This window comes from Microtus ochrogaster, unplaced genomic scaffold, assembly GCF_000317375.1.
Source record: "Microtus ochrogaster isolate Prairie Vole_2 unplaced genomic scaffold, MicOch1.0 UNK24, whole genome shotgun sequence".
Classification (NCBI taxonomy): domain Eukaryota; kingdom Metazoa; phylum Chordata; class Mammalia; order Rodentia; family Cricetidae; genus Microtus; species Microtus ochrogaster.
In genome coordinates, this window is record NW_004949122.1 from 5,071,337 (window position 1) to 5,093,601 (window position 22,265).

General features: G+C 43.6%; 2 protein-coding genes across 4 annotated transcripts in view; one reads left to right on the forward strand and one right to left on the reverse strand.

Annotated features, from left to right (window-relative positions):
• The window catches only part of Cep70 (centrosomal protein 70), a 66,797-nt gene extending 53,223 nt beyond the window's left edge, over positions 1-13,574 (reverse strand). The window contains exons 1-2 of one of the 3 annotated variants that reach the window (XM_013354014.2): positions 13,523-13,574; positions 4,849-4,946 (exon numbers count right to left, since the gene is read on the reverse strand). In XM_013354014.2, coding sequence (XP_013209468.1) covers positions 4,849-4,857 — 9 coding nt within the window. In that variant the 5' untranslated portion in view covers positions 4,858-4,946; positions 13,523-13,574. The other 2 variants (XM_005367820.2, XM_026789611.1) reach the window with 2 other exon arrangements.
• A 92-nt stretch (positions 13,575-13,666) lies between these two features.
• The window catches only part of LOC101995316 (fas apoptotic inhibitory molecule 1), a 15,016-nt gene continuing 6,417 nt past the window's right edge, over positions 13,667-22,265 (forward strand). The window contains exons 1-3 of the mRNA XM_005367821.1: positions 13,667-13,882; positions 17,531-17,651; positions 19,961-20,189. Of these exons, the coding sequence (XP_005367878.1) occupies positions 13,779-13,882; positions 17,531-17,651; positions 19,961-20,189 (454 nt within the window). The 5' untranslated portion in view covers positions 13,667-13,778. The remainder of the gene's footprint in view (positions 13,883-17,530; positions 17,652-19,960; positions 20,190-22,265) is intronic.

Sequence of the window (22,265 nt, forward strand, 5' to 3'; positions counted from 1 at the left end):
TCAGGCAGTGATTAAAAGAATACAGTTTCCGTGTAATTATTTCGGGTCATAAGCTAAGCTAGCCATGTGGGCGGCTGGGTGCAGGGGACGCAGCTCAGCCGCTCTTATTTCAACAGTGGGGGCCTGGCTAAAGAGGTTATATTGAAAAAAATTAATATGTGGCCTAGAGATCACTTTTATGATATTTTGGTAAAGAATGTGGCTGCTTTTTGCCCTTGTCTGAAGAGCCTGCCTGAGGCTAAAATGAAGAGTTTGGGATTAATTCTGCTAGCAGAGGACATCTTCAAACAGCCTATATAGACTATCATGTGGTTATTAGTGTTAACTCTGATAAAGATTTATGATGAAAAGGAGCAAATAAAAATACAAAATGTACAAATTGAGAAAAGGGGCACCAGGAAGTAGAATCGAGCTAAATTCTGTGTTCAACGAGATAAACAGACTAAGAAATAGAAAAGGGGCTGAAGAGATGGCTCAGCAGTTAAGAGAAATGGCTGCGTATCCAGAGGATCCAGGTTCAATTCCCAGCACCCACATGGCAGCTAATAACAGTCTGTAACTCCAAGATCTGACACCCTCACACATACATGCAGGCAAAACACCAATGAACACTAAATAAATTTTAAAAATTCCTTTAAAAATAAGAGAAAGAAATGGAATAAAGGGAGTGGTGACCACAGGGCAAGATCCCACCTAGCCAAGTTTCCAATGTATGAAAAGGAATAAAAGAAAAGCTTAGAGCTGGGTGTGGTGGGACACACCTTTAATCCAAGCACTCAGAATGCAGAGGCTGTCAGATCTCTGTTTGAGACCAGCCTGGTCTACAGAGCGAGTTTCAGGAGCCAAGCTTGGTAGTAAAAGACACAGCCGGTGAAGATGTAATTGAATGAGGAAGCCATGTTTCAGCATCACTAAACAGCAGAACTTGGCAGATTCGACCAGGTGGCTCTAGAGTCAAGGATAGAAGAAGAGGGCTATGGAGTATCTGCTGAGGAGAGTTGCTAACAGGGAGGAGAACCAGTCCAAAAGAAAAAAGTGTGCTGCAGTCAACAGAGCTGAAAAGGAGTTAGAGATCTGAAGAGCATTTTGACATCAGATATGGAGATGCAGAGCTTGGAGTTTGCCCAGGAGGTTTTCAGTCATGCTTTGGTCCAGTATTTCCTCATTATGCTCCATTACTTATGTCTCCTGCACTCTGCCATGTCCCACATGATGAGAATAAACTGAACCTCTGAACTGTAAGTCAGCCACCCCAATTAAATGTTTTCCTTTAAGAGAGTTACCAAAGATATGGTGTCTCTTCATAGCAATAGAAACCCTAAAACAGCATCCTTGACAAGAGGACAAGAACCATTTTATTCTAATTAATAAAAATCTTTCTGTAACCAAATACAATGAGTTCACTTTTTTTTAGAGCAAAGCCAAAATAAATACAGCCAAGACATAAAAGAGAAGGAAAAAAAGTTATTACCTACAACAGGCAAAAGGATTATGGGAATCACTGTCAAAGCAACACCTTCCTCATACAAAAGGACCTTGGGTATTTTAGACAGAGGGACCTATAGATTTTCACATAGGGGTTGGCCCATTACTCAGTGTGCTCAGTTAAGAACTATATTGCTGGGGCTAAAAAGATGGTTCAGTAGTCAAGAGCACTTGTTCTTCCAGAGGACCTGAGATTGGTTCACAGCACCCATGTTAGACATCTCACAGCTGCCTGTAATTGCAGCTCCAAGGAATCCAACACCCTCTTTGAGCTCAGTGTCCATCCTCACTACATCGTGAGTTCAAGGCCACCAGGGGCTACGTGAGACCCTGTCTTGAAAAACAAAAAATAAAGTTTGCCAGGCAATGGTGGTACATACCTTTATCCCAGCACTCTGGAGGTAGAGTGGTGTTTTTCTGTCAATTTGGTGTCTGCATCTGAATCCACTGATATTTAACTTCCATCTGTGGCCAAGGCCCTGCACCAGTCTGCCATGAAATGTAGTTTTTAACTAAGTCTCTATTGTTTTATTTACCAATAAAGACCTGGGAGTCAGATGTTGGCGTGAAAACCTGCTAGCTCAGAAAGGCTGAGAAACAACCAGTTGACCTTCCCTATGCATACTTCCTACGCATCTCTCTATCCATCTTCCTGCTTCCTGCATATTCACCATGGCTAATGTCTGTCAACTATTTGCTTGCTCCACCCTCTAATTTATGGTTGATTTTATTAAAACAATCTTGGGTTTCACAGTGTGATCAAATACCCCACAGCAGAGCCTGGTCTACAGAGCTAGTTCTAGTACAGCCAAGGATATACATAGAAACCATCTTGGAAGAAAAAAAAAAGGAAAAAAGTTAATCTAATGATAGGTCTTTATTATAAGCATCCTTTAATTTTTCCTTTAGTTAGCAAGGAACCACTGTACTTCTTAATTGACCGTTGTCAAACTCTTTGTGCCTAGCTATCTTGAGTAGGGAATTACTCCTAATAAATCAACTTCTTTGAAGTCAACCTGAACTATCATCAGGGCAGTCAAGTTATTATCAAATCACTCTGAGGAAACTATTTCAGTGCAAAGACCATGGCAGTATGCTGTTAAAGTGTCAACCCCTGTTTCTGGAGGTCTTTCTAAAAAGCACGCAGCTTCAGAAGGCTATTCAAGACTGCATTCCAGGCAAGAAAAGCTTGTCTAACTCTAGATGACTCTGACCACTCTGCTGCTCTTCTCGCTCAGGATGGAGGAGGGAGCAATGAAGCTGTGGTTGGTACGACACATGGCTTATGAATGGTTCCTAGTAGAAGATTACGGTCGGTGCAGATAGGTTTGTGATCAACGGACCTAGAATTATGCAGCAGCTGTGGGGTATGATTGGTCTCTTAATTTCTTTTCCTGGCGCTTTGATAAAAACTCTGACAAAGGCAACTTAGGGGCCAGCAAGATGGCTCAGTGAGTTAAGGCACTCAAGGCCAAGCCTAACACCCGAGTCCATGAACCCAGGACACATAAGGCAGAAGGAAAGAACCAACTTGTCCAACCAGGTTGTCCTCTGATGTCCACAAGCGCAGTAGCATAAACATGTGGGCACGCAATACAATAAACAAGTAAATACCTTCATCTGATTTGTAAACAGTTTTTGTTTTGTGTCTTTTGAGACAGAGTCTTACTATGTAACCCTGGCCTGCCCCAAGTCCTGGGATGAAAGGTATGTAACACCTGTGATATACTTTTAAAAACAATTTGTTGATGGGCATGACAGTGTGCACCTTTTATCCCAGCACTTAGGAGACAAAGGCAGGCAGAGTTCTCTGAGTCTGAGGCCAGCCTGGTCTGCTTAGCAAGTTCCAGGTCAGGTCAGCTAAGGACACACAGTGAGACCCTTTCTCAAAAAAAAAAAAAAAAAAATCACTAAGAGAGATGAGGGTTATTTTAACCCACAGTTCAAGGTATAATTCATTATGGCAGCAAGGCAAAGGCAGCAGAAGCTTAAAGCAGCTGGTCCATCAAATCCATAGTCAGAAAACAGGACTGAATATAAGCATGCTACTCCGCTCCCTTTCTCCTCTTGTAGGATGCGGTATTCTATTCAGGGAGTGACACCACCCTGCTCAGGTGGGCTTGTCGCCACAATTAATGTAATTAAGATAATTCCCCACAGGCATGCCCAGAGCCAGTCTCCCAGGTGAGTCTAGATTCTGCCAAGTTAATAGCACCAATCACCAAAATTGGTAAAATTACAGTCTAGATCCAAACAAGGCAGGCCTTTCTTCCAGCTACATAAACAAGCCATTTTAGTCAGTCAGGCAGGAGGCTTCCCTCCTATGAGCTAACATTGCCCCATGAATATTAAGCTCAATAAAGTCTTCTCTCAAACGATCTCTTGCCTACTTGTAGACTTTAATCACAGGAAGAACTGATTAAACTGGTTACACAAAGATGAGACAAAATTCCCAAGCTTCTAGCTCTGGCAGAAACAGCTGAAAAGTTTCTGAAAGCCACCACGAGCTAAGTAAGACAAGAGTCAGTGAAAAATTCCACTGAGCCACTGCAAGCCAAGGACGTGACCAGACATCACACAAGAAAGCAGCTGAAGAGCTCCAGAGAGCACCCAAAGGCAGAAAGAGCAAGATGTTAAGCCACAAAAGACAGTGGTGTGTTATAAAAGTTGAGAGACACTGACTAACTGAAGGCAGGAGCCGTGGCTATGAGAACTGCAAGTCCCAGGTACGAGGAGTGTTCAAGAGCACAGGTTAAAGAGCCACAGCTCCAGAGCTGTGACTGGAGCTGCTCGCTGCTGGCTTTACAAGGCTTTGAAAGCTTGGGGCCCTAAGCCTCTAGTCCTCAAGGTTTAGAGTCCAGGGCTCAAACTCAGGGATGTCAACACTAAGGGATCCAAGATTTCTGTATAAGCAAAAGAACTCCCTCCCAGTCAGCCACTTGAGACAGGTTTGCCAAATCATTACAGAAAAAAAAAGTTAAGGCAAGACTAACCAAAAGAAAGCTAGCACACAACCAGACGGCCTGGGGAGTCCAACACACAACAGGGGAAAACAATCCCTCTGTGCTTTGATTTCTTCATAGAAGAGGAGGAGGAGCACTTAGCTCACAGAAGTATTGCAAGGATTAGAAAACTAAATACGCAAAGAGCACTGAGTTGTCCAGCTCATCACAGCAGGGCAGAGTTGGTTAACTTTGTGGAACTTCAGTTTTCTTACTGAGGTTAAACTATCAATATTACTTGACAGAATTATCAGATACTCAAAAGGAAGAAAAACATAACTTATCATCTAGCACAATAAATCTTGTTTGCTATCTCCCTCAATTGGGAACAGTCTAGAGTCATCCATTACGTTGAACATACCTCAGTCATTGTGAGTCCTCTTGCACTTTACACCTGGTCAGCCAAGTTGATCTCAAATGATTACCCAATGAGTCTCATGCTCGAAACTGGATCTTGATCTAGGTTTCAAAAAGATACAAGCCAAAGACTTTAAATGTTCAGTCTGTCACTAAAAATGGTCTTGCGTTATTAACAAGGCAGGTATCCATGGAACAGATAACCATGGAACCAAAGCCTAAAAAACTGCAGTAACAAGAATACTCCAAAGCTCTTCATCAAAAGACCTCCCCTTTCCTTTTCTCTTATCCTTTCTCCCGTTTCTTTGTTGAAACATGTGCTGGATGTCCTAATCTATCATTCTGATTGGTGGCTTCAAGGGAAGTTATTCTTACTTGCAAGTGTATTATGAACTCTCAGGTAATAGCAGGAAGTCCAGCACTTGTCTACACCTGTGATCAAGCGTCCCCCAACATTCTGAGTTCTGTACCTGTTCTTCCAAGAGTCATAGTGAAATCTGTAAGCTTTCTCAAGAGCACATTTCAAATTAATAAAACAAATTAACCGAAGCCTTGAAAGTATTACCTATTAATGCAAATATGCCAATAATTTGCAGTGGTCTTTTCCCCACCTCAGGCTATTAACAGAACACAGGTTTGGAACCCTGAAATCCCAGGAAGAAAACAAACTCATCCTAGGACTAAGAAGCTGCAGCATTAAGGAGTATCACTAACACCTCAGACTGCTGGAGTAGGGAGGGGTAAAGAATAGAAATTGTTTAGTATGAAGCAAATAGAGCCAAGTGTTAACAAGGAAAAAAAAATACATGCCATAATCCCCAACTTTGGGGTCTCAGAAAGGAGAATCATGAGTTCCAGAGAGCCTAGGTTACAAAGTAAGACCTTCTCTCAAGGGGAAAAAAAGAAGCCAGAAGCCAGGCACAGTATCAGACACTTTTAATCCCGGTGTTCGGGAGGCAGAGGCAGGCAGGCAGATCATTGTGAGTTCAGGGCCAGCCTAGTCTAGAAAGCTAGTTCCTTTTTTTGTTTGTTTGTTTTTGTTTTGTTTTTCCGAGACCGGGTTTGTCAGTGATCCAAGCAGTTTGAAGGTAGGAGGGTCAGGAACTCAAGGTCATCCTCAGCCCACGCGATTGTGCATAAAAAATAAAAATTAAAGATAAAACAACTCCCAATAATATTGCAACTTGCTGTTTACTGTTCTGAAATTAAAGAGGGAGTTAGGACTGGAGATCATCTCAGATCATTCCATCCCAGATGACGAGAAAGGCCAGAATTGGCCTGTCCTGGGCTGAGGAAAAAAACTCTGGAAAACTTCCTACCCTGCCTCATCAACACAGCAGGGAGTCTCATCAAATTTCTTTCCCAAGGGAAGATGGGGGAGCATATGTATCTGACAATAGACTAAAAACAAAAGTCCATGCGATGCAGGAGGTTGAAACCAGCGCCTGCAGCGCTGAAAGGTATGATTACAAATAAAGATGGCTCAGTGGGTATAGACACTTGCCGCTAGAAAGCTGGAGATACAATCTCCAGAATTCACAGAAATCGAGAATTCTGTAATCCCAGCACTCCCGTGGGCAGATGGAAGGAGGATGCTGTCGCTCTCCTCGCTAGCCCAGGGATAGGATGCAGAAAAACAAAAGACTTTGTTCCAAACAAGGTGGAAGGCAAGGACCCACACCTGAGGTTGTCCTCCGTTCGCCCCAGCTGTCGCGTGAACACACAAACTTTATTAATTGGTTGAAGGCAATGGGAACCTTGATTAGGCTTCGTGGTAATTTTTCACATCAATCAATGTGGACTCTACATAAAAGCGGAGCTCCCCTGAATTTGTAATGAGTCTGACAGGAAGGAGGGGTCCACATCTACCCTGACTCCGCGATCTCGCACTCGGCTCCAAATCGCAGTCACTAGACAGAGCGGCAAAGCGAGCTGGAGCGAACTCAGTCCTGAGGACCCACAACTAACCCCAAACATAGCCGGCGCCACGTACGAGTCCAAGCTCCAGGTCCTGCCTCCTCTACCGGGTGGCTCACCTTGTTCACTCGGACAGGAGCCGGGGCTCCGGGGGTGGGGAGCGGAGTGGGAAGCGAGCCACGCGGAGTGTCAGGCGGGCTCCCGTAGGGTGGTCCACGCTCGGCCCTGCACGCGCGACTCCCAGCCCGCACCTAGCAGCCCTGGGGGCCCTGGCTGGTCAGGGAGACGGTAGGGACTCCGGAAAGGACACCTTGGGGCGTGCTCTTGAGAGGGGACCCCGCGACGGCGTCGGCGACCCCAAGGGCCACTCACCTCCGCAGCCGCCTGCAGCTAGCAGCGCGCCCACCCGGCGGCTTGGGCTCCGCCTCCGCGTCCGTTAGCGCAGCCAGGCTGACCAATCGAGCCCAAGTCGTCGATTGGCCTCCCCACGGGGCGGGAGAGCCACCCGGCGCGCCTGGGAGGCGGGGTCCGCGCCGCACTCTGTGATTGGCTCCGCGCATGGAGGCGGGGCTTCCCACCCACACAGACTTGTGGCACTCTGACACTCCCCGGACGCTCGGTCGGGTAGACGCTTTGTCACCAGTGTGGAGTCTCTTTGATTCTGAGAAGCTAGAAATACACTTTGCGGTCGCAAATGAAAGTGAGGCCCGGGCTGCCTCGCCATCACTGGATGATTGCGCTCACTGCCAGATCTGCGAGTCTTTACCGGGGCTCATCTGTGCGCTCTCGACTCTCCACACCTGTCGAAGAGCGGTATCTATAGGCTGGCAATTGGGGGACCCCAATCAGCGTTTCTTGATAATATTTCATCTTCTTGAACATTTTAAAATGTCTATGAAGTACTGAGCCTCCCGACTGAAGATGCTCAGTCTAGTTAGGGAGGTGGACTCCTGTTAGACACTGATAAGCCAGCCGTTTCGGAAAGAGTTTGCACTTACAGAGAGGAACCAGAGGGCCAGGGGAGGCCCAACCCTCTTGCTCCACATTTGAAAGGCTGAAAAGCTTTGAAAACTTGATCTGCGGGCCTCCAGGTTAATTAAATAAAAATTTCTGGAGAGAGGAGGCCCACGTGTCCAGAGTTTGTAAGGTTCTCCCAGGTGAGTGTAATGAATAGCCAGGAGGGAGAAGTGCCCACTGAGATAGAATTAAGACTGATTCTAAACCTGGTAGGGAACAGGAACTGCGGACGCAGCTTAGTTGGTGGAAGGCTGGCAGGCACGAAGCCGCTGGGTTTCATCCTCAACACCGCCTAATACACGCGTGGTGGCACGTGCTTGTAATCCAAGAATTTAGGAGGACGAGGCGAGGCCAGATATCAAAAGTACACACACACACAAAGCCAAGGCCACCGGGAGCTCCACGAGCCCTTGTTCCAAAGAAAAAATAAAACTAGGCTTCCTCTCCACTATTTTAAAAAACTAACAGAGGGTTAAGAAATCCAAAATATTTAAGAGAAAATCCATCTTCCACAAACCTGAAGGAAGACTTCCGAGTTTCAGGCAATCTACCGTCATTGTTCTTGCATCTTGTCACCACATGGTGTCGCTGTTGACAACAGGCCTTTCCAGAAGGTCTGTGAAAATAGAAGCCCCATCAGGGCTTCCGTGGACCTGCTGCACCAACTAAGGTGACTCTCACCAGGAGATTCAAAGGCACTTAGAAAAATACTGCTCTCAAGCCAGGTGGAACCACTGTGAATCTGAACTGTATTTGTTCCCTGCAAAAACACCTCCCTCTATTCCCGCCTACTCCTTCCGCATCAGTTTCTATATCTGGGTATTCACACTAACAGGAGCTGGCAGATTTTCATTTTCCACGGGCACACTGTTTGCCTTTTCCAGAGCAATAGGGTGACTTTGCCATCCTTCTGAGTCCAGCTGCTCTAATTGCATTCACAGGTTGAGCATCCCTGGGTTATCATTAGTTCCGATGCCAGCGAGAGAAACCCTAATTCAAACTGTCTAAAACAATACAGCAAATGATTAGCTCACAAAACAAGAAACCCCAGAGGAGGTAGACTTTAAGGTTGGTTAATTCTGCAATTCAATACGTTTCAAAGGGTCCAATTGCTTTTAGTCTGTGCTGTTGTAAACATGATAAATTCACACTAAAATGAGTTTCCAGTTGCCTATGAGGAGCAACCAGAGCCACATACTTCCTTTCCCCTCAGAAACGTATCTGGTTTCTTTCTTTCTTTTTTTTTTTTTTTATTGAGACCGATCTGCAGACACACCATGCCTCCTGATCAGTATTTTGCTTGGACTGTAATTGCTTGGGAGATGCCAGGTGGCATAAGCCTGAGTTCCAAAAAGGAAAGGGGGGGCACCATAATTGTAAGTGGTTTCTAAAGTGGTGATAGCCAATATTCCTTGAGTCCAGAGCCAATATTGGGAGGGTGACAGTAAAAAATTAAAATATCTGGGCATGCGGTACAGTTATTTTCCTTTAATTTCAGTCTCCATCCCTTTTAAAAACAGTATTTGGAAAAATCAGCCCACCCATTTCAAAAGGAAGCCACACACAAATATGCCATATTGTGATGGAAGTATTTCCAGCCGCTCTCTTAAGGCAGTAGTTCTGTGCGCATGTTGGTGAGAGGCAGCTTCTGAAGCTGAATAGCCCTTGGGTACCTCCCGAGAAGCAAGGAGGCAATCTGAGACCCAGAACCAAGCCAAAAGCTCACTCAGCCCCAATGTTTCGTGTTTAAATTCAAGACCTTTCAAGGTGCTTTGTTCAGACATGATTTCCTGCCACATAGTCTTGGCAGGTGATAAATGGCTGTTCTTCCTGTGAGTGTCCTGCCTCGGTGGAACAGATATGAAACCTTGCCCAAACGATTCATCGAGTCCAGTATACCAGAAACTAAGGGGAGAGGAAACAGCCAGCTGAGGAATCACAGGTCACCTTGTCCAATTCCAGACAGATTTCAGTGTACCTCAGAGGATGAGCCCCAAACATTAAGCCCAAGTTTTTGTTCAAACACAATATTTTTCTGAAAATATGTTCTCTTAGCATAGACATTCCAAATCCTATGTGCCTAACTCCAAATATAAAGTCCATACCTTCTGAAGGGCTTTTGGGTCCCCGTGTAAAACAGAATAAATATGATCACTGGGCTGTTGTGAGAATTCGAGGCACATAGCAAGAACTTCAAGGATTATTTTATTAGTCTTACAAAAGATGGCAAGAATCTTTGGATTTTATGGAAAAAAAATGTTATCCTTCACAAGCTGTGAGGTGTGAGCCCACTGGGGTTTCCTGGTCCTCCCAGCTCAGAGTTGTTTCTCAGAATTAAGGACTTGATAAAAAGGAATTCAGGCCGGGCGGTGGTGGTGCATGCCTTTAATCCCAGCACTGGGGAAGACAGGCAGTGGGAATTCTGTGAATTTGAAGGCAACCCTGGTTTAAAAGAGCTAGTTCCAGGAAAGAAGCCAAAGCTACAGAAAAACCCTGTCTCGAATAACCAAAATAAATAAATAAATAAATAAATAAATAAATAAATAAATAAATAAATAAAGGAATTCAGAAGGGGATCATTAAGTATTGGGATGGGGAAAATCAACCAACTTTGTCCAAACTCTGGAAACTTCCACTCTACACCACCTTCTTTATTTTTTTGTGAATCTTTTATTATAAACTTTGATCTACAAAAAAAACCAAATGACCAAGAAAGGGCTACAGTGAAGTCTTCCTCTTTAGTGATCTTTTGATGCAAGGTCAGGAGCAAAGCAGTTGCTCTCCCGGCAGAATCTCTGTAGCACACTTTGCTGAGGATTTCAGGCATATCACTTTCGAGATCTATTAACCTAATCAATAGGTTGCTTTCTCCTGTCCACTGTCTTCTCTCCCAGACTGAACTTGCTCAGCTCCTCGAAACTTTATCTACCATATCAATCCCAATGCTGGAATGTTATCATCCACTGCAGAAATAAACTGTAAGACGGGACCCATTCTGGCTCCTATAACAAAGTACCTTTGACTAGATCATCTCTAAATCACAGAAATTTGTTGCTTTCTGTTCTGGCTGAGAAGTCCAAGATCAAGGTGCCAGGAGATTGAGAGCCTAGGGAGGGCTTATTTTGCCTATTTCAAACACGATGCCTTCTTCCTCCATCCATATAAACCCAAAGAAAACCTGAACAAATTCTTCACACTTATCCCATTCTCCCTGCTCTTAATTCCAGCCTAAATCCTCTCAACTTAACCTGCTTCATGTATTCTTAGATGCTTGCTTTTAACTGGTTTTAAAAGCCACCAATTTCAGAGCTGACATTTGTGTCATTGTAGTTGTTGAAGTTTGATCATGAAAGGCTAAACCACCAATTACTTCCTAGTTTTTAATCTCTTTTCTCCATGCCCCAGTCCGTAAATATTCTAAATATTCTACACCCTGTCGTCTCTGTGTTGGTTATAATCTTCACTGTCAGCTTGACTGAACTGAGAAATGCCTCAGGAATTAGTGAAGCAATTCTCAGTGTGATGATGTTTCCAGAGTAGCTCTCGAGGACTCTGACCTAATAAACGGAACAGTCCTTTGATGAATCACAGTCTAACATGGTTTTATCAGTAGGGGATGAGAAGTAAGAAACGGAGCCTCGCTGGAGGATTTAAGTCACTAGGAGCATGTCCTTGGATGCTGTCTTGCTATGGCCTCTTCCTATACCCTCTTTTCTCTGCCTCCAGTCTGTCATGCTGTGAGCTGCCTGCTCTACTTCCTGGGGACCAAGGTGTTAGGTGCTCCATCCACCACGCCGACCCCGCCATGGCACCCTGGCACCCCTGGAACCCTGAGCCAAAATCAACCGTCCCTCCTGTGAGCTGTTTCTGTCACTTTGTCACTAATACACTTGAGGAGGCCGGCGCAAAACTTGCCCTCTCATCCCCATACACCTCTAGAATCGTCTCTCTTTGACAAAGCTCATCTCAGCGATGGGCATATTTTGAGCTGGGCAGAACAGGACCAGTGGAAGAGGCAAACGGAACCTGCCACATCACTTTTATAAAGATATTGATCCCATTCAGGAAGGCAGTGCCCACAGGACATAACCACCTCCTAAAGGCCACACTTCTTTTTTTTTTTTTTTTTTTTGGTTTTTCGAGACAGGGTTTCTCTGTGGTTTTGGAGCCTGTCCTGGAACTAGCTCTTGTAGACCAGGCTGGTCTCGAACTCATAGAGATCCGCCTGCCTCTGCCTCCTGAGTGCTGGGATTAAAGGCGTGCGCCACCACCGCCCAGCTAAGGCCACACTTCTTTTTTTTTTTTAAATATTTATTTATTTATTTATTTATTTATTTATTTATTTATTATGTATACAATATTCTGTCTGTATGCCTGAAGGCCAGAAGAGGTCGCCAGACCTCTTTTACAGATGGTTGTGAGCCACCATGTGGTTGCTGGGAATTGAACTCAGGACCTTTGGAAGAGCAGGCAATGCTCTTAACCACTGAGCCATCTCTCCAGCCCCCAAGGCCACACTTCTTAAGACTTCTATTGGAAGTCAAGTTTCAACATACAAATTTTGAAAGGACACCAGCATTAAGATGATCACAGACCTCAAATATGCTAGGCCCTTGGAAGCCCTCGATCCCTTCAAATGTCTCTGTTGCGTTGTTGGGCCTCCTTGTGTGGGGACCATTTGTTACTTTTGGAAGATGCCTATCATGCTAGTTAGGGTTTTTAAAAAAATTAACAAACATTCAAACATCAGCTCAAAATATGCAAAAACATCTTCAGAATGTCCTGTTCTCCTATAGTAATATTTTGGGGGTGGTATGTCCTGAGTTCTAATACTATCCAAGCCTATTCTTCATTCAGATGTAATCCTAGCACTGGGGAGGCTAAGGCAATGGAGAATCTGAGCCAGCCTTGGTTAAAGTGAGTTCCAAATCAGAATGGATTACACAGCAAGACTCAATTTTAAAAATTAATAAAAATAAAATACACAAAAGACACAAGAAAAACAACTGACATAGTGAGAGTTTCGGGAAGGAATGAAAAGATGCCGTGGGGCGGAGGGAACATGTCTAGCACCAAGCAACCTGCCTGCATCCTTAAGGATGGGAATAAACAGAAGGCAAGGGCTAGTTCACACAGAGATGGGGGCACAATATCCACCTTAAGAAGTCTGGGTCTTGGGCTGGAGAGATGGCTCAGTGGTTAAGAGCACTGCCTGCTCTTCCAAAGGTCCTGAGTTCAATTCCCAGCAACCACATGGTGGCTCACAACCATCTGTAATGGGGTCTGGTGCCCTCTTCTGGCCTTCAAGCATATACACAGACAGAATATTGTATACATAATAAATAAATATAAAAAAAAAAGAAGTCTGGGTTTTGCCGGGCGGTGGTGGCGCATGCCTTTAATCCCAGCACTCGGGAGGCAGAGGCAGGTGGATCTCTGTGAGTTCGAGGCCAGCCTGGTCTAGAAGAGCCCAGGCTAGTTCCAGGACAGGAACCAAAAAAAGCTACAGAGAAATGCTGTCTCGAAAAAAAAAAAAAAAGAGTCTGGGTCTTTAAAAAAATAAAGGTTGAACTCTGGAGAGTTGCAGGCTTGAGGTCTGTCTGGGTTACAGAATGAGTTCAAGACCAATTCAGGCGATTTATGAGACATCGAACATCAGCCCGATCTCCACTATCACGATGGGGAGAAAAGGAAAGGGATGCCAGAAACTGGTTTTTGAAAGCCAATGTCACTAGCAGATTTACCTTCCTCGGGCTTCAGTGCAGCACCGGTCCTGGGGTTTTGCCCACCAGTTTCACCCCGGCAACAGAGCCAGGTACCCTGTGAAGATGGCTCTTAGCAACGTTTGTTGTTGGGCTTTGCTCACGGGGCGGGACTTGGTGATGTCTGGGATACAGACTGAGGAAAGCTTGTGAAGGGAACAAAGCATCAGAGTAGACAACCTCACCGGTAGGGTCAAGAAGCAGGGCGGCAGGGACCCGCCTGTACTGTTCCACACGCATGCTTCCAGATCTTCCGGTCCCCAAGCTTGCTGCAGGAGCAAGACTGTGTGGTCTAATAAGTCAGACCGGACATGCTGCTTTGCGAAGGCCACAATTGCACAGGTGAGGGAGGCCACAATCCAGACAGCAGGGCAGAGGACAGCTTGAAGCCATCCATCTATGGTGGCCATGTCCACACCTCAGAAGTATCTGACCCTGGGGCCAGGCAACTTGCCTCCCTGCAGTTTTATGAGTGACCCTATTCAAAAGGCTCTAGCAGTGAACATTAATGCTTTGACCATCCCTCCCAACAACCCCTAGGTCCCCACCCATTAACACATCTGCTGGTTGCCTTCCTTTTCCCAAATAGTTTCTGCTCTCATGTCTTGGTTTTTGGTGTATTTTGCTTTGGGTTTTTGTTTGTTTGTTTGTTTTAGACTGAATATGTAACATCTGTCTTTCTGGGTGTGGTTTCTCTGCCTCAGCATGTTGATTTTCAGTTCTGTCGGTTGTCCAGTAACAACCTTTTTTTGCATTTTTTGTGGATAAATAATACTCCACTATTAATACAGACTTTATTTTCTTTATCCATTTACATGTTGATGGGCACTAAGCTTTATTCTATGTATTAACTATTGTACAGAGTGCCCAAATAAACATAAGTGTATAGATATGTCAAGCGCATGCTGAGTTAGATTCTTTATGGTATTTAATTAGTCCTATAGCTACAAAGTCTTTGTGGGTTGTTGAAGCATGATTAATAAAAACTCAGAGATAGAAATTGGGGTTCAACCTAAAGGTCAGAAAAGCAAAACAGCCAGCCACTGGCTCTTACCTCTACCTCAGTCTAAAAATGGTGATCCTGCCTCCAGGAATCTCAGAATGAGGCTGTGCCTGAGAGCTGTCTCCTCTCATTTTATAATCCTCTCTTGGGCTGGGATTAAAGGTGTGCACCACTGGGATTAAAGGCATGCACCCACCACCCAGTATTTATGGCTATTGGGATTAAAGGTGTGTGTCACCACTGCCTGGTCTGTAAAGTTGAACAGTAGAGCTGGTTTACTCTCTGATCTTCAGGCAAGCTTTATTTATTAAAATACAAATGAAATGCCACTACAGGTTGTTTGGTTTTGTTTTTGAGACACCTGCATGCTGATTTCCATGGTGGCTGCATTTCCTAACATCCCCAATAACAGTTCTGTAACCAGCATTTATTGTTGGTTAAGACATATGTCTTCTTTCTTGAGTTCATCAATGATACCCGGTATAATCAAGGCTGTACTTGTGGCAGTCAGAAGTGTTAGCTCATGCCAGTAATCCCATCATGTAGAGACTGAGTCAGGAGGATTGCTACAAGGTAAGTTCTAGGGCAGCCTAGGCTACGGACTAAGACCTTGTCTCCCAATAGAGTGTATATTGCTCCTTCTCTGTGTATGGCTACAGCTTCTGCAGGTGCCTTTGCTTTTATTCCTAGTTTTATTCCATTAGGATTTGGTACGATTAAAAAAAAGAAATTACTTCAATTTTGTTGTATTTGTTAAGATTTGTGGCCTAAAAATGGTATTTTAAAGAAATTCTATGCGCTACTGAGAAGAAAATGTATTCCACAGATGTTAAACAATCTATAGATGTTTCTAAAATCCTTTTTATATCTATGGTGCATTTTTACTCTGAAGCTTCATGCTCTTTAGTCTGGAAGATCTCTCTACTGATAAGAGTCAGGGATTAAAGTCACTCACTATTATTATCTGTGCCTATATGTCCCCTTTGTAATAGTAAGGGTGGAGAGATGTCCCATCCACTAAGAACACTTGCTGCACAATCATGAGGACCAAAGTTCAGATCCCCATTCCCAGAGAACAGACCAGGCATCCAGCATGTGCTTTTAACCCCAGCTCTGAGTCTAGCAGAGACAGAAAGATCCCTGGGGTTTGTAGGCTTCCTACTAGGTAAGAAAACACAAGATCCAAGTTTAGGGAGAAATCCTGCCTCAAAGAACTAGAAAGTGACATAAGACATTTGACAGGCACACACACCTGCACACACACCTGCACACACACCTGCCCGCACATGCACTCACATGTACACAGACATATCTTTTAGAAGATATGAAACAAAACAAAAGGTAAGCAAAAAAAATAATAAAATGAAAACATAAAAGATTGAAACAAATCAAGAAAAACCAAGTCAGGAAGGGTGGCTTACATCTGTAATCCCAGCACTGAGGAAGATGAGGCCAGCCTGGACTATAGAGTAAACCTTGTCTAAAAAACCCTGAAAGTGGGTGAAACTCTATCTCAAACAAACACCCCAAAAGTGATGGGGATAACCCTTAGTAGTAGAGTGCTTGCCTGGAAAGCACAAGGCCCTGGCTATTTGTTTTAATTATTATATTTTAAAGGGGGTGGGTCTAAAATATACTTGAAATAAATGCATTTAAAGGGGGGAGTTTAGAAAAGCTTTTGAAAAGAACAATTGACAGCTTCCTTCTGGTCCTACATTATTGGCACCTGCCAGGTGTAAGGGTAGTTTACAGCTGGACTCATTGTTGTTGTTCCTACCATTAAAACTGATGTACTGGGGGCAACACAGGTCTTTCCTTCCTGTACCAGAAGCCACTTATGGTCCCTGTGAACTCTGTGGCCTGTGAGTCAGGTAGGTTCCCACAGGCCCCTTAGCTGTGTAGCAGTGTATCTAACTACAGAAACAACAAACAGAACACCGAGATATGCACTAGACAGGGGACACTGAGACAACGTAGCACTCTTCCCGTCTTGGGGTTTGCAGATCCCACTCAACCGGAGCCAGAACCCTTGGGCTGGGCTGGGAGCATTCATCACTCTCATGCATGGTAGGTAGGCCATACCAGGTGCCAAGCGACAGCCTCAGGGATATCACTCTGCACAGGATTTTAGGTCTTCCTTGCCACGAGCCAGTACCTCTGTCATCATCAAAACACACTGTTACTTTTCAGTGAATCCACTGGTTGGAGCAGCATCTTGGTGTTTTATTGTGGTTTGGTTTGGTTTGATTTAGACAGGGTCTCCAGTGGCCTCTCTGCATCAGAAGATGACCTTGAACTCCTGACATCCTCCTGCCTCTACCTGCCAAATGCTTGGATTGCAGGTACGTGCCACCATGCCTGCCTAGGACAGTATTGTTTGAAAATAGGTTCAAATAAACAATAACCTGAAAAGCTGAAGGCTGATATTTGTAGGGAAAGTACAAGACTTTGAACAACTAAAGAGCACAGCCCATAAAACCACGGACTTGGCTTTTTGTTGAGTTTTTTGGGTTTTTTGCTTTGCTTTTCAGTGATGTGTGAACATGTATGTTGGGGTGTGTATCATGAAGTATGTGTGGAAGTCAGAGGACAACTCTGTGGAGTCGTCTCTCTCCGCCCTAGGGGTCAAACTTTGATCATCAGGCTTGCATAGGAAGTTGAAGCCAGCCTGGAATACACAGCAGTCTGGCAGAGAGAGAGAGGGAGGGAGAGAAAGGGTGGGGGGGGTAAGGAAAGAAAGGAAGAGAGAGAGAAAGGAAAAAAGAAAGGAAGAAAGGAAGAAAGAGAAAGGAAGGAAGGAAAGAAGGAAGGAAGGAAGGAAGGAAGGAAGGAAGGAAGGAAGGAAGGAAGGAAGGAAGGAAGGAAGAGGGAATGAAGGAAGGAAAAAAGAAAAAAGAAATCTGTTATTTTCATCTGAGAGGATTAATTGGCTCCGGTTTTAGCCCATTTTAATGACTTCATTTTTATTTCCTTTGCCCTCTTTATAGCCCAGGGAAAATGTCAGATGTTGTAGCTATTTGGGACGTTATTTTAAGTGATGGAATCCACAAGATTGAGTTTGAACATGGGACCACATCAGGAAAACGAGTCGTATATGTGGATGGAAAGGTAGGAAAACATAAAGAGACTGTATAGCTCATACTCCTCCCTCTCTCCCTCTTTCTTTGAGATGCGGTCTCCCTGTGGATCTCCTAATAACTTGCTGTATAGACAGGACTGATCGAGACCTCATAGAGAACCTCTTGTTGCTCACTCCCCAGTGCTGGGATTAAAAGCATGCAAGACTACAGCACCTTGTTTTCTTAAGCTTTTGTTTATTTGTTTGTTTGTTTGTTTTACTGGGTAAGGATGTTTTGCCTGTCTGAATGCAGGCGCACCACCTGTGTCTGGAATTCTTTGAGGACAGAATAGGGTATCAGATCCCTTGAGCCTGCAGTTACAGACAGTTGTGAGCTGCCATGTGGGTGCGGGGTATTATTGAACCTGGGTCCTCTGGAAGAGCAGTTTAACATGGAGCCCATCTCTTCAGCTCTGGAGCTTGGTTTTACTGTTGTAGCTTCTTCATATAGAAAATCAGGGCTTTTTTCTGACAATGGTTATGTTTTTCACCTATTTATTTTTCTATATAAAGCAATCCAGTGGTAGTTACGGAAGGATACAAGAATATGATATCTGGTATTTAAACTTAAAATGACCTTTTCTTTTCAGACAGGGTCTAAGTAGCACTGACTGTCCTAGAACTCACTGTGTACACAGGCTGGCCTTGAACTTACAGAGATTCGCCTTCATCTGCCTCCCAAGTGCTGGAATTAAAGTTATGTGCCACCACACACAGAAAAATTATTTTTTAAAAAAACTTTGATATTATGAATTCATAAAGTACAAACAACATTGCGTTTTGATCACTTCCTAGTGTTTTATTGCTTTGAAGAGGCATCATGACAGAGGCAACTCTTATAAAAGAAAGTGTTTAGTTAGGGCTTGCTTACAATTTCAGAGGTTTAGTCCATTATCAACATGGCAGAAAGCATGGCAGTAGACATGGCAGGAATGGTGCTGGAGAAGCAGCGAAGAGTTCTCAGCTGATCCACAGGCAGCAGGAAGAGAGAGTGAGCCTCTGGGCCTGGCATGAGCTTTTGAAACCTCAAAGCCCACCCCCAGTGACACACTTCCGTAGTAAAGAGGCCACTTGTTTGTTTCCGAGCTGACTGGCTGCTCAGACCCGAAATAATCACACAGAAACTATATTATTTAAATTACTGCTTGACCCATTAGCTCTAGCTTCGTATTGGCTAACACTTAGATCTTAATTTAACCCATCTCCATTCATCTGTGCATCACCAAGAAGTTGCGACCTACCAGCAAAGTTTCAGGGTGTCTGTCTCTGGTGGCAGCTCCCTGACTTCTCTCTGACTCTGCCTTCTTTCTCCTAGCATTCAGTTTAGTTTTCCCTGCCTAGCTAAATTCTGCCCCGCTATAGATACAAAGCAGTTTCTTTATTCATTAATGGTAATCACAGCATACAGAGGGGGAATCCCACATCACACTTCCCAAACCAGGCCACATGTCCTTTTTTGCTTTGTTTTGTGCTATTTTGTTTTTTGAGACAGAGTTTCTCTGTGTAGCTTTGGAGCCTGTCCTGGAACTAGCTCTTGTAGACCAGGCTGGCCTCGAACTCACAGAGATCTGCCTGCCTCTGCCTCCTGAGTGCTGGGATTAAAGGCAGGCACCACCACCACCTGGCAAGGCCATACTTCCTAATTCTTATAATATTTTCCACCCACCTCAAGCACCTTGAAGTTTTTATTATTTCTTACATGTTATATATTAAAGTTTCCCTGGAATCCATTGTAAGTGTCACCACCTCTTTAGGGTGCTACACTGGGAACCAAGTTTCCAGGACATGCTATGTTAGGAACAGAACTTCCATTCAGTTTTACCCAGACTACAGCATGTACTCACAGACAAACACTAACATCCTTAGTTTAGCCAAACAGACACATAAAATTAACCTGTAGGTAGCCCTTGGATGACCTGCGTGTTCCTTTTAATATGTCATCATTTTGATGTAGCATAACTCTTTTACTTTTGGATCTAAGGTTTATTTAACTTTATGAGTTTTATCCTGAATATTATCCTTAATCACACCTCAATGAGTCCTTTATACCTCATTAATTATTGGATCGTGAACTCTCTTAGCTAACATTTCGAAGATTATTCAGCCTTTTAGAAATTCTGTCATATTCTGTCATATTCCTTTACGCTGTAAAGAGAAAGAGTCAGATTCTTTTTATCCCCATTCTTTGAGTTTCATGTTTGAAAGTGATGAATGAAAAATATAGACAATAAAATGTGTGAAGAAAAAGTTAAACTTCCCTCTGTGTGTACATTTTAACCTATTTTATTTTGTCGTCTAGGAAGAGATAAGAAAAGAGTGGATGTTCAATTTAGTGGGCAAAGAAACCTTCTGCATTGGAGCTAGAAAAATCAAAGCCACCATACGTATACTTCCTGTCAAAACTTATGTTTTGAAATATATTCTGGAAATTGAGGGGAAAAGCTTCAAGAAATATGTGGAAAACAGAGCAAAGACCACCAACACCTGGGTACTGCACTTGGATGGCGAGAACTTTAGAATTGTTTTGGGTGAGTCAGGCCTGTTTTTGCAGAATTTTATTTTTAAGATTTATTTTTTCATTATATGTACAGCATTCTGCCTGCATGTATCGCTGCAGGCCAGAAGAGGGCACCAGATCTCATTACAGATGGTTGCAAGTCACCATGTGGTTGCTGGAAATTGAACACAGGACCTCTAGAAAAATGGCCACTGCTCTTAACCTCTGAGCCATCTCTCCAGCTTCTGAATTTTTTTAATTGAAAGTTCATTAAATACATTCTGCAATATATTCTGATAAATGGTTTCTCCTCCTCAATCTTCTCTCAGATCCTCCCCACCTCCCCATCCATCCAATGCCATGCTTTTTAAATCTCTTTAGCAAACAAACAGGTAAATTTTAAAAAAACAAACAAAGCAGAATTTAAAAACTGGAAAAAATCACAAGAAACACATGTACACAGAGACACACAAACAAAAAAATAAAATAAAATAAATAAAAATCAACAAAAACACAAAATTGGAACCCCTAATATACAAGCAAAAGATTTATAAGATTTTTTTCAAAAACCCAAACAAAGCAATATAAGAAAACAAATCTATAAGAACACCACTGAGTGTGTTTTGTGTTGGTCACGGCTGGGTATGGGGCCTACTGATAAGTGTGGTTTCCAGAGCCAGTGAAATTTCATTGGGAGAAAACTGATTTTCTTTCTTTGCCAGCAGTTGTCAATTGGAAATCACTTCCTGCTTAGGGATAGGAGATTGTGACCCCTTCTCCCTCTCAGCTCTGTCACCCCATTTAGCTTGAACCCACACAGACCATATTAGATTTTTATGGTGACTATCCAATCCTTCCTTCCGCAGAGTTAAGTGAGAGATTTAATAGGAGAAACATTGCAGGAGCCGCCTTTTCCTCATGCTTCCATTGAGCAAGTCATCATCCAATATTTAATCAACACTCAAGGTTTTGTTTTGTCTGACAGGAGAATAATTTATTTTTACATAAACGTGAAGCTTTTTATTTCTCTCATTATTTAACAAGGAAAGATGTTAAGGGACAGTTCAAAGGAGAATTTCTAAACAAAACACAGAGCTGGAGGTGTGGGGTGGTGGTACAGCACCTGCCAAGCACGTGCAACGCCCTAGGTCTGAGCCCCAGTTTCAAGATGAAAGCAAAAGCAAAATCATTCCCCCCAAAACGAGAAAACTGGGGGGAAAACAGAAAAAAATGAACAAAATCAAACATATACACATAGGCAGTAATACATATATATGTTCACATGCAGCTACATGTGTACATATATACTTGGGTGCTCAGGAATGCTGAAATGGGTTTGCAGACAGATGGGAAACTATTCGGTGTCAACAGAGAGGGTGAGATGCATTTGCATTTCTGTGGACAAGAGTCAGTTTCAGTACTATCATTATTATAAAATTGTGAACCATATCAAGGCTAAAAGGTGGAGGCAGCAGTAAAGCGGACACTGACACAGAACAGGAGGAACTGGGAGAGATGGGCCAGCAGTTAAGAGCACACACTTTTCTCTCAGCGCTCAGATCCCAGCACCCATGTCTAGTGGCTCAAAACCACCTGGACCTCTATAGCTAGGAACTGGCCATCCTCATCTGGCTTCCTAGGGCACTTACACTCCTGTGCACATATCACAAACAAATGCATACATTTAATGAAAAAAATTAAATTAAAAAAAGGTTACAGCCAGGCCTGGTGGTGCACACCTTTAATCCCAGCAACAGGAGAAAGAGGCAGGAGGATCTTTGAGCTTAAACCCAGCTTGGTCTACATAGAGAGTTCCAGGACACCCAGGGTCTGTTTTGAGAAACAAAATCAAAAGACAAAAAGGTTTTAAAAGTTAGAAATGTAAGGTTTATTAGTAAGATAGGATTTTAAGCAGGCGGTAGTGGCACACACCTTTAATCCCAGCACTCGGGAGGCAGAGGCAGGTGGATCTCTGTGAGTTCGAGGCTAGCCTGGTCTAGAGAGTGAGTTCCAGGACAGAGCTGTTACAGAGAGAAACCTTGTCTCAAAAAAACAGAAAGAGAGAGAGAGAGAGAGAGAGAGAGAGAGAGAGAGAGAGAGAGAGAGA